Below are 18,336 nucleotides of genomic sequence, written 5' to 3'. Positions count from 1 at the left end.
ACAAGATAAATGAAATAGAAAACGAGAGAAGAAGAAAGAAGGGATATAAAGAGTCAGAAAAAAATAATGCATATAACATACCTAAAGAGCAAACAAGTAATCAGGGTAGTGAGCCCACACGAGGAAACTGACACACTGAATTCTGGGGCATATCAGAGAGGGAGGTCAAACCACACAGATGGATGAGGAGAAACATCAGTGAGGTGTGACACCTATAAGGAGAGGATAAGAAAAATAGAAACATTTATCAATATTACGTATGAATGACCAAGTGTAAAAAAACAAACAAATAACAAACAAGATCATGGCTGCTTGAGTCATTTAGAAAACAGTCAAGTAGTAGAAAGTCTTGTCAGATCCATTGTCTCTTCTCTGCAACGGTCTATAAATTCCTGTAGGAGAACTGGATCTTCATAAGTCGGGTTTTGTTTATATAGGTAAGTTTAAAGAGACATTGATAAAACAATCAAGATATAGCATTGAGATTTCAAAGAGCTGCACTCATCTTCAAAAACAGTTTACGTCTATAAGGAGTAGCTTTGGTGAAGTCTTGTGAAAAGAATAAGTTAGACCCTAATCAAGAAATGCGACCGTTACTTTTAGCTGCTCTAAGAATCATCAGCAAGTTCATATATTCTAGATAAAGAATTATAACACTTCTAGGTTTCTGAGAAGATGCCACATTGTGAGGGTTATGGCCAAGTCCATGTGCTCTTTGAATATTTTAAGAAGTAGCATCTGGCAATCCAAGAACTTTGGGAATGGAGGATTGAAAAAAGAAAATAGGATCTGACCCTTCTAAACCCTTTGCTAAACCATAAATGTGAAGATTTTTCCAAAGATTTTGATTTTCAAGATCGTCCGTTTCCTTCTTCAATTGATAAACATCCGACTTCTGCAATGTGATCTGTTGTGTAGTATCTTGGAGGACTTTGTCCTTCACCTCTGTGACTCTATTGTCAATTGTAGACCATTTATCATCCAGAATTTGAAGTCGTTTATTGATTCAGATTACTTTATTCGGCTGATGAAGCAACCATGAAAGTGCACAAAAAATAAACAAATACAAACATGATTACTTCAGCACAAATGCAGCTGAGCATTATGAAGAACTCATGGATCCTTGCACTACAGTGATAAAACATGAAATAACTATACAAATAATCAAGTACAAGCATAATTACTTCAGTATAAATATAATTTAACATAATGGAAGTCTCATGGGTCAGTGCAGTACAATGATTAAACTCTTTTATAAATCAGAACAACAGTGGATCAAACCATTTATCCTGGGTGCATAGTGCTGCGTGCACACACAGCGTTTACAAAAAAACTAACAAAAGCAAGACTCATCATCGGGTAGTTATTGCAGAAATTTAAAAGCTTGGCCTACTGTCTAAAATTCTGTGACTTGATAAAAGACGACAAGAACAATTTGGGGGTAGGCGTGGCGACAACGTGGCGGGCTATACATGTCTGAGCAGAGGCCACGTGACCGTGGTAAAGTTTGGAGGCTGAGTGTTTGGGAATTAAGGGACGAAACAGTCTTACGGGAACTTAGGACAGAAACAGAACTCTATTTTTGTGGAACATAAAGATTCTGCGGACTTGGCGGTGACACTGTGGGAGGCTTATAAAGCAGTGATCCCAGATAGGGCTCCGAATATAATTCCTTTTTAGGTCTCGCCTGGCGTAAGACTGTGCAAACATGCGCAGTCTCGCTGGCGAGATTTAATGATTTAGAGGAGATTTCTGTAGTGGGCTTTAAGCCCCGCCCCTCTTTTCCATTGGCTGGCGTCACTGTTTATGCTAAACGGTGGCCAGCCATTAGAAAAGAGCGTCTAGTGACGTACACTTTTCTCTTTTAGAGCCGTCCCAGTTGGACTGGTTCGGTTCATTTACGTTTGTGGTAAAAGCTTTTCTTATCTTTATGGGGCCATGTGTTTCAAACATATGGCCCCATAAAGACAAGAAAGCTTTCGTAAAGGACGAAAGTGAAAGCGGACTGGGGAGCAGTGGGGGCTTTGCAGGCGCCTGTGCGGGAGGGAGGGCAGGTCATCGGAGGGACAGATCACTTTTTTTATTTGTTTTCAGCATGACGTTCCTGCTTGTTACTGCTTCCAGTAGTTAAGTGCCTTCTAATTTCCTCCTCTTCTCGGAGGCATTTTTTTTATATAAATTTATCGTACTACTTTGCTTTGTGGTTGATAATTTGTCACAGCACAATTGCTAATCACTGTAACGCTGGGTTACCCTCTCAGCGGGTTTACCCTGGGACTGCGGGTATGCGGGAGCATTCTCATCGCTTCGCTCACGGCACCCTTCTTCTAGAAGCCTCGAGCGCGTTGTTGCAGTGCGTACCGGAGTGATCTAGAGAGCGCGTGTGTTGCGTCTCCCTGGTCCGGGCAGGAGCGCTGCTGTCAATTTCAGCTCCGACATGCAGAGCCCACATTCCCAGCCCCACTCGAGCTGCCTGGAGTCAGACGCCCTTATATTACGGGGCTGTATTTGAATTCTTGCTCAGCCTGCTACCCACTCGCACGCAGGTCTGCATTCATAGCGAAAATGCCGGCACAGCGAAGGTGATGATTCTGATCTCAGCTGACAGAGGCCAGCCCAGGCATTTCTGACATCCGTTCAGAGTACAGTGATTCGCCCCAGGGCATAGGCCTTTTGTTGTTACTAGCGCTCAGCACACCAAATCCCATAACTTTTACGTTGTCAAATCAAGCCTCTGGCTCTCAAAAGACTTGCGTGTGTAACGCAGTTACAACATGTTGTGCCCTGTGAAGCATAGCCAATAGGGCTCGCTTTTGGGACCTTGTAAGTATTTAGTTATGCAGCACAATATCCTTGGTGTAACAACATCAACCGTTGCATGGCTAAACAGTTATAAGGTCCCAAAGGCGAGACCTATTGGCTATGCCAATGCTTGTTAAAAAAGAAGGCAATTAAAGAAATGGAAGAACTATAGCGCCGCTTGGCAACAATGAAGGCCGCAAACCCAACCTTATCTAACCCCATGATCCTAAGGCTGATGGAGACTTTGCATGCAGAATATAGAGCACTAGTTACAAATGAGATACACATCCACCTCTTAGCCACACAGCACCGCCTCTATAACACTGGCGACAAAGCAGGGAAATTATTGGCATTGCTGAGCCGACGCGAATTGGAGGCGAGATGGGTGAATCGAATAGAGGGAGCTGGCCAAAGTGTCTATGTAATGAACATTAAGATAGCAGACAAATTTGCATGCTTTTATGAGGCCCTCTTTAAAGAAGGTCCTCTGGTAGACCAAGACCAGATAGAGGAATATCTGACTGCGATAGACATACCGGCTCTCTCTCTGGAGGACAGTAAGTCCCTGGAAGGTGAGATCTCCCTTGCTGAGATACGAAAGAAAGTGGCAAAACTTACTCCAGGAAAAGCTCCAGGCCCAAATGGCTTTTCTGGCAGAGTTTTTTAAAAAGAAGCTACATCTATAGGTGCCCCACTTCCATAAACTATATGTGACAGCCCTGCAGGAGGGAATTCTTCCACATGACCTGCGCAGAGCTACAATAGTAGTGATTCATAAACCGGGAATACCACCCATTGAGTGTGGATCCTACCATCCAGTTTCCCTACTCAACATTGAAACTAAGGTCCTGGCCAAAGTGATTTCTACTAGACTCACGAGTGTCATTTCCTCCTTGGTTCATAAAGACCAGTCTGGTTTCATGCCAAAGCGCTCTATGAGGATAACCTTCGTAGACTCCATAACCGGATGGCGACGATAGAGTCCCACCACAACCCTCATATATTTGTTTCTTAAATGTGGAGAAGGCCTTTGACACAGTTCACTGGCTTTTTATTATGCAAACCCTGAGGAGAATGGGATTTGGACAAAAGTTTTTGACCTGGGTAGTGCTACTATATCGAGAACACACTGCAACGTGGTGGGTTAATGGCATAATGTTGACGGAAATTCCCATTGGAAGGGGTACCCGTCATGGCTGCCCGCTCTCTTTCCTCCTATGTAGCCAGCATGATCTGCGACAAGCCATCTATAAGGGGCTTTAGGGCCCCGGGATCCTCCATAATGGAGGAAAAAATCTCACTATATACGGACGATATCTCCTTATACGTCACCCACCCACACACTTCGATCCCAGCAATGTTTGAGACCTGTGGTGCCCATTCAGGATACACTATCAATCGGAATAAATCAGTCTTCTATTCGGGTACTGACCATGGCGCCCTACAAAGCCAGACAGGGCGGCTGAGGGTGACAGGGAAGGGCTTCCAATATTTGGGCATTTATGCAACACCGAACCCTGGAAGAAGTATAGAACATAATATAGAAAAAAATAATGTCAGATTTTAGTGCAGATGCTGTGTGTTGAAGGGTCCTTCCTCTCACTATAATGGGTAAAGCAGCCATATTTAAGATTGTCACCCTCTCCAAATTTCGCTACGCCCTACAAAACTGCTACTATAAACTCTCAGATTAAATTTTCGCCAAAATTGAAGGAGAACAACGGAGGATGTGGAATGAAATTCACCCCAGGATAGGCCTCGAGACATTGCAACGGAGTTGCTTCAGCAGAAGTATAGCCCTTCCAGATGATAGGGCATACTTTTTGGCCTCCCCCTGGCTGTGATAAATGACTGGTGTCACATGGATGGGGATCACCCCACCTGTGCTTTGGAAAGAGCGTAATTTATGAACCGCCCTTATCTCCACTCTCTCTAAGGAGGTGGGGGGGGGAGGTGAGGCGCTTCCTACCCACTACCCAAGTAACAAATGAGATGTGGCGTAAAGTGAATAGGCGCCTGGTCTGGGCTGGGGAATTTACTCAGGGAAACTCAATTATGGGCTGGGAACAGTCTTAAAGAAATCAGAAAATTGAGAGGGTTTAATGACTGGGACCGCATAGGTTTTTCTAAGGTGGGTGACAATTAGAGCAAGACTATCAGCTCCATGATACACAGCATTTCGAGTACCTCCAACTTAAACATGCTTGGGGAGCAGAATCTATCCCCTTTGACCTCCATGAGTATGCTCCCCTTGAGGGTAGGTTGTTGATGGGGGAAATAAAAGCAAACGCAGTCTCATTTATATATAAACGCATTAATAATAACATGCCTGATACCCTACAAAAACGTAGGCTCGCCTGGGAGGCCGAGATTGGTGAACTGGATGATGTGGATTGAGATGCTGCCCTCATGTTCCCGAGAGAGGTGGCGAATAAATCAAGATTACGACTCATCCAACTAAAGATTCTACAGCAGATCTATTATGACAGAGCACGTCTATATAAAACGGGGAGGGCTGCATCATCGGACTGTCTATGATGCATGGGTCAGGGGGGTGATTTATTTCTCACGCTTTGGACCTGCCCGGTCATACGCCCCGGGGTGCCTGGATTAAATACTATGGACTTGATTCCCAAGATGATGCAAGTACAGAGCTGCCTATTCAGTGCTGATACGCCGAATTCCCTAGGTGATTGTGCCCATCTGCAGCATTTTGCCCCCCTGTTTACCCTTAAACTAATGCTATTGTATCCTGTGCCATTATTTGATGTACCTATGCCTCCTACATTGTCTTCTGTTATGCTTTGGATATATATGTTTATGTTTGTTTTGTATCTCAAAAAAGCCAATAAAAATATTTCAAGAAAAGAAAAAACGATTTAGTGAATCTTTTATAAATGCCACAAAAAAAGTGAAAGGGCATCATTGTTTGTCCAGACATGTCGTCACGGGGCGTGGGATTGATTCCAGATTTCTTTAAATGCCCCAAGGAAAATATAGCAAATCCCTAATTGTATCGACCTGAAAATATAAAGTAAACAATGTGCCCACCGCCCATGAGTACTATGAAGATAGTTAGTTTTGGGGCTATCAATCGTCCAGTGCAGGTCAGCTGCAACAAAGGGCTTTGGCCCTTCTGATTTTAGTCTGTTGACTCGGGCCTAGGAAAACAATAACCCTTACATGTGCTTTCTACTTAGGTTGGCGCACAAGGCAGGCTTTAGGAAAACGTGAATTAGCCCAATCTTTTGCCCAATCTATTGCAGGGTTTTCATTAGATAGGCCAAACACAGGATGGAGATGTCTTTGTCACATGCAAGACATTCACTGATGATGTCTTTGGTAAGGGATGTCTCCTTGGTTGTTCAAACAAATAGCTACAACAACGGCGGGTATGTTAGTTGATTGGTTCCTTCCATATCTGTGGCCTAAGTGCTCGTATTTCCTCCAAATGAGTTCCATCGAGGGAGAAGGAGGAGAGTTGTCTGGGGAGGAGGAGAGGGGTCTTTTTTAACTCATGTATGTGAAGATATAGCAGAGGTTCTTCCAAGCTCCGGTCCAGTCTTAGACGCTCCTGCAACCAGAGGATGAACCAGCAAAGGGGCAGATGTTAATGGAGAATCTTGAAGCGCGGAGTCTTAATATTCCATGATCTTCAATAAAGCAGAGAATGGACTAGGGATAGAATTCTAGGTCATAGAAGGGAACTTGAATTTAAAGTTGCGTGTTTTCCTCATGGAACTGTAACCAGATTGACTTTTCCAACTCGAAACGGAGCTTAATTTTAAACCATCATGTGTATGTTGCAAAGGTCCACAGCGCATCCCGCAACATATTTTAAGGTAATATTCACTGCTCTTACCAGTTTTTACCCACATACTTTAGAAGATGTGGCACTTTCCAATGATGTTTAACCAGGTGTTCGAGCCACTGAAAGCTTGAGCCAGGTTCAAGCCAGGTGCCTGCCTCTGGCTCTTCTCGAGGTGAAAACAAGCCGAACTTTCACGAGAAGCGATGTGGTCAGTGGCTACAGCTCAATGGCGGCTCTCCCAGTGGGGCGTGGGGGCGTCGCCCCACTGCTTTCTCGCAGTGCAAGAAGGCAGAAACATAAATGGTAATAACTACCACCATTTATGTTTCTGCGTCTCGCACTGCAAGAAAGCAGAAGTGCCTGGGTGTATGCAGCAGCCTACATAGAGAAAATGGCCCGGTTGGGGCACTCTCCACTGCGCCTCACCAATTACAACGCTGCCATTGCAGTGTTGTGATTGGCGGAGGGGAGGGAGGGAGGCTCCCTTTCCTGTGATTACGATGAGAGCTGCAGGAAATGGAATTCGAAAACGCAGGACAGCGGGAGTCGGACCCATCCAGAAGCTGAGGTGGCACGGGACAGTAAGTTTTATTTTATTTTTCAATTAAACCCCTCCCGCCTCCCCCCGCGATGACCCCATTTCCACCCCAACCCCCGCCCCCCCCACCTGCCCGTCATGACGGCCGCGACTGTGATTTGGCATGTGTAAGTTCTATTTCATAATTTAAAAATCACATCGTGAATAAAATATATCTGCAGTTTGGCCAGCTACGGGCTCCCCAATATTTCTATAGCAGACATGAAGGTGCATTGGGATATTTTCTGACTGTGAACCCAAAGATCAGGATTTCCGGTGCTGACTTCCCCACATTACAGCATTGTGATCTGGAGCAGCAATGACTGCTCCATTTCTGCAGCAAATCAAAACCACTGTGAAATATTTTACAGCACGCACGCATTCCTGACCTGCAACAACACTCACTTGTTATAGGCCCTGACTAAGTGACCGTGGATGGAGGACACCATAGGCCAGTGTGTCACTGCGCCGCACATAGAGGGAGTGCACCGAGCAAGACAGGCATGACCACCGTGAGCCAGAGAATGTCTTGGTGATCTGCAGGGAGGCCATTTTATGCACACCGGAGACTTGTGGATTTGAAAACATTTGGAAGGGTTTGGAAGCATTGTGCGTGCAGAAAGGGAGCCTGGGTGTTTGTGTACAGCCTGTTTGCTCGCCCTACCACTTTGAAATGTCACCAGCCACCACTGCTACAGTTGCCAACCATGATACAAGGGGATCTAGGTTTGATTCCCAGCATCAGCTTAGCATCATGTGAATCCTGACAAATCTCCCAGTGCCAAAAAAAGAAAATAATATATAATGTCTGTTTTGAGCCACTCTTAATGTCCTCGGACAAAGTTTGCGCTATGTGACACTGCCAACAATAAAATTTGAATACTGACTGTCACCCACGCTCTGATCTCATTCTCAAAGAACTATAGACAAAGCAACTACCCTTTGATGCCAGAAAGAGATACCCATCTAGTGGCTGAATAGGGCATTGTAAAACTGGGTTCAATCTTGGCGTGCCTGCATGACCAAATTGTGTGATGCTGTGCAAATACTTTCACCAAGCCTCCTTTTTGCTCATGATTGCATGTGAGAGCCCCTTCAAATACTTGAGTGATGCATGTGCCTTCTACAAAACCTCTCGTGTTGGATTTACTAGCTTGCAATGTTGCTCTATCTGTAGTAGGACTCAAGTTCTCATCTAGGGTACACATAACCCCACTTGCCTTTTAGTTCAATTATAGCATTGTCAGCAGGGTGCGTGCAGGAATGTTTCTCAGTTCATGTTTAAAAAGTCTCACTGTGAATGAATGCTTCCCAAATTATTTCTATGTTAAAGAAATACACTAGCTTGAATTTTGAAAACACCTTTTCATATTCAAACATCATCTTTGTTGCATGATTGAAAGGCCAAATATGTTCAAGGCCATACTGGTGCATGGGCTCTTGGGGCCAGAACCCACCCTTAGCTCAGCTCTTGCTGTTCTTTTGTTGAAGCACCCACCTCTGTTGTATTCCAAGGCTTTCACTAGTGCACTAGAAACTAGAACATTTTCAACCTTCGCTTCCAGGAGCCTGTTGTGTGTGATGTGTAGGTGACTTATTTCCCATATGGTTTTCTCTATTTCAAGTCTCCTACCTGCATTTCATGCCCAGTGGTGTCCTTGTAACAGGAAGGGCAGAAGCTATGCCTGGAGTCAATGTCTGACGTGGAGTAACGCTAACCAGCTTCACCCATTGTCGACGGGGGCCACACCAGTAACGAAACTCAGCTTTTTAATCTCCAGTTCCCGCGCATAGTCTCCGCATTGACCACCTGCGTTCTGCTGATTACCAGAAAAGAGGTCTCCTCGGTCTGAGACTTCTCCCCACGGGCACCCACCCCTCTGCGTGGAACTGAGCAACCAAACACGATGCTCAAAGTTCCAGTAATCCAAAAAAAAGGTTGCCCATCAGTTTTACTGTCATGGGTGGACAACCACCCTAAACTGGAGGAAGTTGCTGTTCATTGCAGATGCCATTTTTGTAAGGGTGTTTACAGACGTTCGAGGTAAATACACTCTTTAAACGAGCATCATAATTCCCCTCGTGTCTGCTTTCTGTGAATTATCTGCTAAATGTCGTATTTGGATGGTTATTTGGAGTCTGGCATGCATGGGATCCTGAGCATCACGTGGTGTTTGCGCGCAGGGATTTCAGTGTTCAGCTTCGTTGGTTGGCTGTTTGGTTTGGTGCATCTAGAATTCTTTATAGTGAGGTCACCAGAAGAGGCCGCTCTGACATTCCAGGTTCTTGTTTGTGTTTGTATATCCCCCGCTGCTTTGGCCAGAAACGAAGATCACACCAAGATAGGAGTCAAGTTCCTGAAATGGAATTCAGTGATTTATAGTTCGACCCCACGTTCCCCTCGCCTTCTTTCACTCTTCATGTGGACACCTTTGTGTGGCAGACTTTGGTTTGATCTTTATTCACATAAGGTCCCTGCCTGTCTTTCCATTTCCCATTGTTGGCATTACCTACTTGTGACTGTACCCCTGCACTCACTGATAAGCACCCAGTGGTAACCTCAGGATATTGTTGGTAGGTTGAACTGGATAGCCACGCTGGCTGACGTCGACAGTAACAAACATATTTGTTTAGTTGCCTAATATCATTTCTAACCTAAGACCTTGCTCTCAAGTTTAGACAGATAGTGATTAACTTGTGGGATTACAAAAGGCAGGAGGCGCATGGGCAGATTAGAACAAACCCATGTCTCTGTGGCATATACCCCCACCCCCTAATACTGTTGGTAGCGGGGATTCCTCACCTCCTCTTCCCCGCGGCTGTCAGGCTCTGTGCTCTTTGTGTGTTGTAAGGCAACTGTGGCCCTGACAGGGGCCCGTGACACTTTTGTTATATTCACCATAGGCAGATCATGTTATACTGGTTTCCTGATGCATTTGCTTTTATTCCTTACCTTAGGGTTGGCGTCGCTTACATTTCCATTCGAATACACAAGGAGAGCACGACTAAGAGCGTCCTTGAAGAGGTCCTGCAGGAGCTGGGCCGCCAGGTAATCACTGCCACTTTGAATGTGTTGCAAGTTTATGTTCACCCTTGTTATGCCTGGCTTGACTGCACAACTATTGCCTGACTTTATGATCAAAGCGATACCAAAGGGGATGATGGACGGAGCATTTGAGCAAATCAAACACTCACCCCCAGTCAACTGATCTGGGTTTAATCCATCGTCATTCTTTAGCTCACTTCACCACCCCAGTTCAGACATGGCCATATGCAAATCAGTCTGACCCTGTGCCTCATGGGAACAGTCCAGCCCGAACTGCCAAGCCATGTCTTCCCTGGACCGGAAACAAGCATCCTGGGACCGGTTTCGGGATCATAACCCTCATCAGCCAGGCTATCTTGAATCCAGTGGTTAAGTGACCAAGGGACCCACGTCTGGGCATACCCTGCCAACTTGCTCACTTTGCCACTGGATTCAAGATAGCCTGGCTGATGAGGGTTATGAACCCGAAACCGGTCCCAGTATGCTTGTTTCCGGTATAGCTATGATAAAGGCATTATAGCTGACTTATTTGTAGTGGAAAACATATGTTAAATTGAACAGGTCTTTCAGGGTGATTGCTATTAAACTGTGTTAAAACCTGTAGTGTGGAATTTCGTTACATAAAATCACACTGATTACCACAGTATGCAAGGGTTTTGGTGTTTGCTACCCCCTTTAACGTCATCAGCATATATGATTTCCATTTGAGAATCCTTGTTCGTCATCTTTCGGTGAGTGCACAGCTGCTCTGGCTTGGTGGGTACGAGGCCCCCACTACGGTGATCTAGCTGGGTCCTGACGTGGTTCCAGCTGATGGGCGCAGTCTCTTGCGAACATATGGATTTCCACGGCGGACCTCTGCCCCTCTCAGGAGCCACCTTGAATCTTCCCCCTCGCCTGGCATCCCCCCTCGGCCAAACCATGTTTATTGCTGCCTACCACGATGTAGAGATGGCCCGCTCCCAAAACGCATCTGTCTGGGGTTACTGCCCCCCTCCTGAGTTGCTGATCGACATTTCAGTGCGTCGCAGCGCCTTCTGTGTTCAGGGCATCGATGGTGGCCCAGTGTATTGCTCTGTCTGGTCCCCTTTGCCCTTTGATGTTGGGGGGAGGAAGGAGCCTTGCAGGCTTGAAAGTTGCTCGAGCCCTGACTCTAGTTCGTACTTGGCCAGCACCTGGGAGCCTGAGACATATGGGACTGCTGTTCTGGGAAGCCCATTGTGGGTGCACATGGTTCGTTTGGGATCGCACTCGGCCTGACCCTCCTCCATTTTGCAAGTCTTCCTCTCGTCTTTTCCACATCCCCAGCAACAAAATGGCGACCATAACTGTAACAGTAATGTAGCAATTGACATAGGACTCTTGCCCCTCAACAGCCAAATAGTAAAGAAAGACTGCACTGAACACCCACTCAACGTTTTATTTCTCTCTCTCTCTCTCTCTCTCTCTCTCTCTCTCTCTAATAGGATGGCCAATTTGGAATGGTTTTTAGTAAGTTAACAAATTACTACGAAAATTACTCCCAACTTAATGCTGGTCGTTTACTCATCCACTCAAATTGAACTTCCCACCCCTTGACACAGTAGCTGTCTGGAAATCCCCTGTCCTGCCTCTCACGCTGGAGAACCACCACCACCACCACCAAAGAAATGAAAGAAGGTCTACAACAACTCTCCCTATATGACTGAGCCTCCCCTGAGACTGCCACCTATAAATGGTCAATTGGGCTCCTCTCCATCCTTAAGGGCTCTATTTACCCATTACTTAAGCTTGATCACACACTCATCAAAACCTTCATATGTCTTTACCCACCCTTGATGCCTGACTTATAAGTAAAACGTACCCAACTATTATGTCCTACCTTTGCCTATAACGTGCATACTTCCTCAGTTTACATTCTCTTACCCCATTTCTGCACCCCCATTGCCCCCCCCGCCTTCCTAGGAGACTTCAACCTCCACTGGAATGACCTAAATGATCCTTCAATTAACAGCTCCAAAACCTTCCTTGCTGACCTTAATCTGACTCAGTTCTGCGACAGGCCCACACATAACAAAGGATCATCCCTAGAACTTATCATTGCAAAGCCCAATTAAATTGGAATCTATCCTCCCCTGTGACCGACCACCACTGCATCACATTCCTCATCATGCAAGTGATGACAACCAACACAGTCCAACCAACGAAACCTAGACTCTGGAAAAGGTCAGCTAAAAATTGCATACATGAAACATAAAGCCATCCACCGAAACCCCCAGGTATCTTACTCAAAAGCTCACACTTTATGGTGGCCCCAGATGCTCCAACACCCTTCTCTTGAAACCACAGAGATTCCTCAAGAAGAAAACATACAACCGATCCTTCTCTGGGATGGCCCGAGAATTTGGAACACCTTGCCCTCTGAAGTCAGAATGAAACCCTCCACTATTTCCTTGAAGAAAGAAGTCAAAGTACTCGTTATGAACAAATTCCTTCCCTAGATTCCAGGATACCCTTCTTCGCTCCACCACACTCTTGACTACATTCGCCGGCGACCTCTTGGTTCTCAACTTATTCAGTTAGAACTCTAGTCTCCCTTTATTGACATCGCCTCTTACTATAGTTTTTACTTAATGTTATTTTTAGCTTTTATTGATGTTTCCACTCTACTCTACAAACCTTGTAAAGAATTCCCTCCCCTCCCTGGTTGACACCTATACATTGATATTGATTTTCTTACTATCACCGTGCAGCACTCTGGAAATCTGTAAAGTGATCTGATACCCGCAAGGCTCAAGTTCACGCTATAAAAAACTACCTAAATAAATAAACTGTGGATATATCAAACGTTCGTGTCAACCGCGATGGAGCATGTGTCGACTACAGGGATCCAGTTAGTCCTGCTGAACAAAATACCTTAAATCCTGGTTTGCAGAGCATTGCAAGGATGTGCGTCAAAGATGCGTTGCACATCCGAGGTGATGCGTTGATTCCGAGATGTGGTGAGGCTGCGATGCGAGGGCCTGCATAGTCAAGGATCCCATTGATGGGGTTTGTGATGTGAAGTCCCGCATCGAGGATACGGTGCGCAGTTGGGGTAATGCTTTGGTTCCAAAGAACTGCGAAGCTGCGATGTGGAGGCTGGCATTGTCGTCGAGGCTCCCGTTTACAAGAGATGCGAGGGCCCACCAGGATTGCACCACGCAGTCATGGTGATGCATCATTCCCGAAGAGCTACATTGTGGGTCTTTGAGATGTGCCTAATCCATGCAGCACCGGTGATGAATGAGTACTGCTCGGATTTGTGCTGTGCAACAGAGGAGATGCGTTGGTTCCGCTAGGTCCACAGAGGTTGGCAGAGCACCTTAAGCCTACTTCCAAAGATTCAGGACTGGGGTGGCACCACTTGGCAGGGTAGGCTCACAGATGAGAGTCCAGGTGCAGATGCAAGGTTGTTGGAAGCCTGTTGTGTCCCTGAGGCTTCAGATCAGGAGGCCAGCCAACTAGCCATTGGAGTTACTCTGGGTTCTAGATTCAAGTGATGCAGGTCCAGACTTTCACACGCAGGCAAGAAGGAAACAGGCAGCAGGACAGCAGAGCAGGGCAGCACTCCTTCAGGACAGCACTCCAGCAGAGGGGCAGTCCTTGTAGCAGCACATCATTCCTTCTTCCTGGCGTAGTATCAACAGGTCCAGATGTGTACTGAATTGGTGGTGTCCGAGGTCCAGTATTTATACCCATTTGTGCCTTTGAAGGGGGGAGAATCTTCTAGAGGCATGCCTTTGGTGCACAGATGCTCTGCCTTCCTGGTCTTGGCTCCAGACTAACTACAGGGGGTATGCAGTCCTTTGTGTAGAAACCGTACACAGCAAATTCAAGTATAAGTGAGGCTGGGCCCAACTCGTCCCCCCATAATACCAGTAATGACGCATTAAGCCACACCTAAGTTTCCCATTGGGTGTGGCTGTCTAGGAGGAATACACAACGCCCAACTGTCAACTACACCCAGAGACAGGCTGCAGGCACCAAATGGCTAAGGCAAGAAAGTGCCAGGTTTCTAAAAGTGGCATTTCCAAAGTTGTAGTTTAAAATCTAGTTTCACCATAAACTAGGATTTTTCATTACAAAATTGAGACACCAAAAATGAATGGGTTCCCTTTTCCTATATGGAAATAACACTTATAAAATGTAATAAGATAACTCCAAATTTATCCTATGAAAGAAGAACACCTTGCAGCAGTGGAAAACGAATTTAAGAGCTTTTCACTACCAGTACAGGTAAACCTCAAAAGCACATGTCCAACTTTTTAAATAAACTGCACTCTGACGATGGGGCTGTCCAGGGCCTACCTAAGGGTGACTTACATTTATTAAAAACAAAGGTTTGGACCTAGCAAAAGGTTCCATTTGTCAGGCCAAAATAGCACTTTAAAACTGCATACACACAGGCTGCATTGGCAGGCTTGAGACATGTTGAAAGTGGGTGGCACAATCAGTGCAGCAGGCCCACTAATAGCATTTATTATACTGGTCCTAGATACAGGTAGTGCCACTTTACTAGGGACTTACAATTAAATTGAATATGCCAATTGGGTATAAGCCAATCTAACATGGTTTAAGGAGAGAACATGTTAGCACTAATTACATTGAATATGCCAATTGGGTATAAGCCAATCTAACATGGTTTAAGGAGAGAGCATGTTAGCACTAGAAAGCAGTGGTAAAGTGTGCAGAGTCCTAAAAGCCAGCAAAAACGAATTCAGCAAAAATGGATGAGTGAAGGTAAAAAGTCTGGGGATTACCCTGCAGAAAGGCCCGTGTCCAACAACTTTCACTGTTGCTCAGTGATTTAAATGGATAAATGCGAAGTGCAGGTGTTCATTGTATCAGCCTCTGAAAGATGAAAGCCTGTGCATGCCCTGTCGGGATTCAGGCCTGTGAACTGCGGTTATGTACAGATCTCTCAGCAAGCGCTCAATCCCAAAAATCTATATTTCCAGCTGCATCGGTCTCGTCGATAGCATTCCAAAATATTAAAAGTAAGAATGGAAGTGGGTGTGATGACAAGAGTGACTGTTTGTAAACGGATACCACTCTGTGATGGACGAGGGCAGCACTGATGAGCGAGGGTGGTGGTGGACGGGCAGTGGCGTAGCTAGGGTGGGGCGGTGGGGGCGGTCCGCCCCAGGCGGCACTATTTTGGGGGAGGACAAAGGCATTCAGATAAGGCTCGGCTTGCTTTCGTGGATGTTCGGGGACGGACAGAGAAGGAATAGGACTCGGGCACTGTCCTCTTCTTTTTTGTGCTGGCAGCTGTCCCCCCTCTCTTCCTATTATTCCCTCTCTTTCTGTCTTGCTTCTCACTTACTGTAAACCGTGACTTGAAGAAACGGTTCACAACCTCTTTCCTTCTTTCATTTAGTTGCTTCCCTGTGAAATGGATCCAAAAAAGAAAAACACTTGCGAGAAATGCCCTTTTTCTGACATTTTTCTATTCCAAAGTGCAGCGGAATGGAGAGAAATAGAAGGTTTTAAATATGAAAAATAAATACATAACTAAATAAATCAAGACAGATTGGTTGCAAAGTGGCCAGATTGGTTTTATTTACATCCAAATACATCAGCATCACTTTACAGAGTTTGCCAGTGAAGCGCTACTTTTGTTTTCTCGTCTTTCTTTGAACAGCATTGTTATTCCCAGGTGGGAAAGTGTACCATTCCTGGAGGTACTGCAATACCTGGTTGATGGGTGGATTGGAAAACACAATGTGTACCATGGCTCTGTGTTTATGGATGTGGTCTTTTTGAACCATACTGCTTACGTTTTGTAAGGATATAAGCAATGGACATTGAAACGGTTCCCTTCAGGGCCCTCTAGTCATGTCTTTAACTTTTCAGGTAAAACCACTCGCTGATTTCTGAATAGTGAGTGAGAGATCGTTAAGGTAACCATGTTGTTTCTGCTTACATTTTACATGCTTTACTTAATCTTGCATTCCCTGTGAGTGGTTGCTTTTACTTTTTTTTTTAGGCAGCATATTACTCTTATCAAGTGCATAATTTGAATTGAGCCACATCCAAGTGTTTATAGCGGGCACAATTAGGTTATAGCTTAAGGCAGTGCGAGTTGCTCTCAGTGGGGAAGTATGGTGTTCAGTGGGGGGGGGGGGGGAGGATGTGGCACTATGGCCAGAGCTGTCGAATTTAGAACTGGAAACTGGGTTCAGCCTTCATGACCAGTCCACCAGACCACTCTACTGAGGGAGCATATTCCCATGCTAGACCTTAGAAGGCCCCACTAGACCTTAGAAGGCTTGATGTCTTAGCACAAGCAGGTGTACCCTAGTGGTGTCAATTGTGGGTTAACCTTGAAGGCCTGTCCACCACAATCCATACTGAAGTTCATCTCCAGTCTTGCGGGCAGGCCTACGAAGCAGCACACCCTAGAGCAACAGTGATCCAGTCGCTGTGAGTCTGTCACTGAGGTCACATGAACCTTGAGCAGGTTAGGGCGATGCGAACGGTGTGACCTCACTGGGTACCTATTTCGGGTGGGTGCGTAGTGTTTGCAAGTATATTATGGTTTGAAAAAAACTTGCTGCCTCCTTCCTGGCCTCCAGCAATTTTCAGAAACAATAAACATGTCATGATAACTTTGGTGATTAATGTTCTTCCTAGAGAGAGATCTGAGTTTTGTCTAGTGGAAGGGTTGACTCCTGGAAAGGTAGCACAGAGGGTTAATGTGCCTGCTGCAAAGAACATGTACCATGCAGATCACAAAGTGCACTGCTTTAATGGGGGGACCATGATGAATGATCATTTAATGTCAGCTGTAGATGATGGATCCCTGAACAGTGTCATGTATGTGCATGTTTGCATTGTGCTGAGGGGATTACCAGGTAATTATTCACGCAGCTCTCTGATGGATGTCACATGCGGTTTTCCTGAGTCCCCAGATAGATCATGCAGTCTGTGTGTTCTCTTTTGTACTGCCAGTCACTGCCAGTCACCGGTGTATTCAACTGTGTAGCCTTGGACCGTGTTATGTATGTGCATGTAACTTGCATGATCGAGGTAACTATTAGCGGCGATACTACGTATCTCTCGGACCTCTTTCAAGTGCTCGCCGTCCTTTTTCCCCAGCAACCCCCCTTCCCCAGGGGCGGCAATCTGAGGGATAGCCACAAGCTCTAGCTACGCCTCTGTGGACGGGGCCCCAACCCCTCCTGCGCAGTCTCTCTGGTGATATGCCTAATATTGGAGGACACTGTACACCTTTCTGCTACAGCCAATGAAGCCATCATTAGATGTGTTGGCCTTTGAGCTAAATAGAACAGCCCACTTATTCACATCTTACTGGTGTTCAGTCGGATTCGAAGTGTTAATTGTTTTCAGTTAGGTGGATTGGAGCAGAGGGAGATAAAGTAATTTGCCCAAGATCAAACAATACTTTACCAACGAGGAGGCTGTCGTCATAATTCAGGACTCCCAGTATGGATGTTGGCAGTTTATGTGAGTGTTGGTAATTCTGTAGTGCCAACCGAGGCAGGAAGCAATGTAGCGCTGTTTGCAGTACTATGACACACCGGAGCTGTCAGTGGAAAGGGAAAGGACGATCTGAGAAACAATCAGGGCTTTAAATGGGCTAGGTCCTGCCGGCGCTCTGCACCAGCAGTTCTGAAAAGAAGATGCTGAGACGGGTCCCTATCGAGCTCCCCATTTTACCCTCATCTTCGGTGGGAAAAAAAATCTCAACTCTGCAGCACTGCCACCCTTCACTTCACATTTGTAAATCCCTCTGAGGCGGAAAGCCGGAGGACGGTACTTTCGTTCATTTTTAAAAAAATCACTGTATTCTTGTGTTTTGGCCATTTTACCTCACCTGCACTGAAAAGCGCTGCCCTCACGCGCCTAGCAGACCCTCCGAGGCACTCCTGAGACAGCGGCAACCAGCGCTGAGACAGGATCCACAAACACACCGCCAGCGCGGTTCGAAGGCGAGCCACGCCCCCTGCGAGGCCACGCCCACCCAGGATCCCTTATAAACGCTGATCGCAGCGCAACAAACATCATTTGTAAATCCCTCTGAGGCGGAAAGCCGGAGGACGGTACTTTCGTTCA

General features: G+C 45.9%; 1 protein-coding gene across 2 annotated transcripts in view; it reads left to right on the top strand.

The window, feature by feature from the left end:
* DGKQ (diacylglycerol kinase theta) overlaps nucleotides 1–18,336 on the top strand; it is a 1,093,519-nt gene that overhangs the window by 875,074 nt on the left and 200,109 nt on the right. For both annotated transcript variants that reach the window (XM_085636612.1, XM_085636613.1), the window contains exon 10: nucleotides 10,149–10,239. In XM_085636612.1, the coding sequence (XP_085492738.1) occupies nucleotides 10,149–10,239 (91 nt within the window). The remainder of the gene's footprint in view (nucleotides 1–10,148; nucleotides 10,240–18,336) is intronic.

The sequence above is a fragment of the Triturus cristatus genome, chromosome 2_1 (assembly GCF_964204655.1).
Source record: "Triturus cristatus chromosome 2_1, aTriCri1.1, whole genome shotgun sequence".
NCBI classification, from domain to species: domain Eukaryota; kingdom Metazoa; phylum Chordata; class Amphibia; order Caudata; family Salamandridae; genus Triturus; species Triturus cristatus.
Note: the sequence above shows the minus strand (reverse complement) of the source record. Positions and strands in the feature narration are given on the sequence as shown.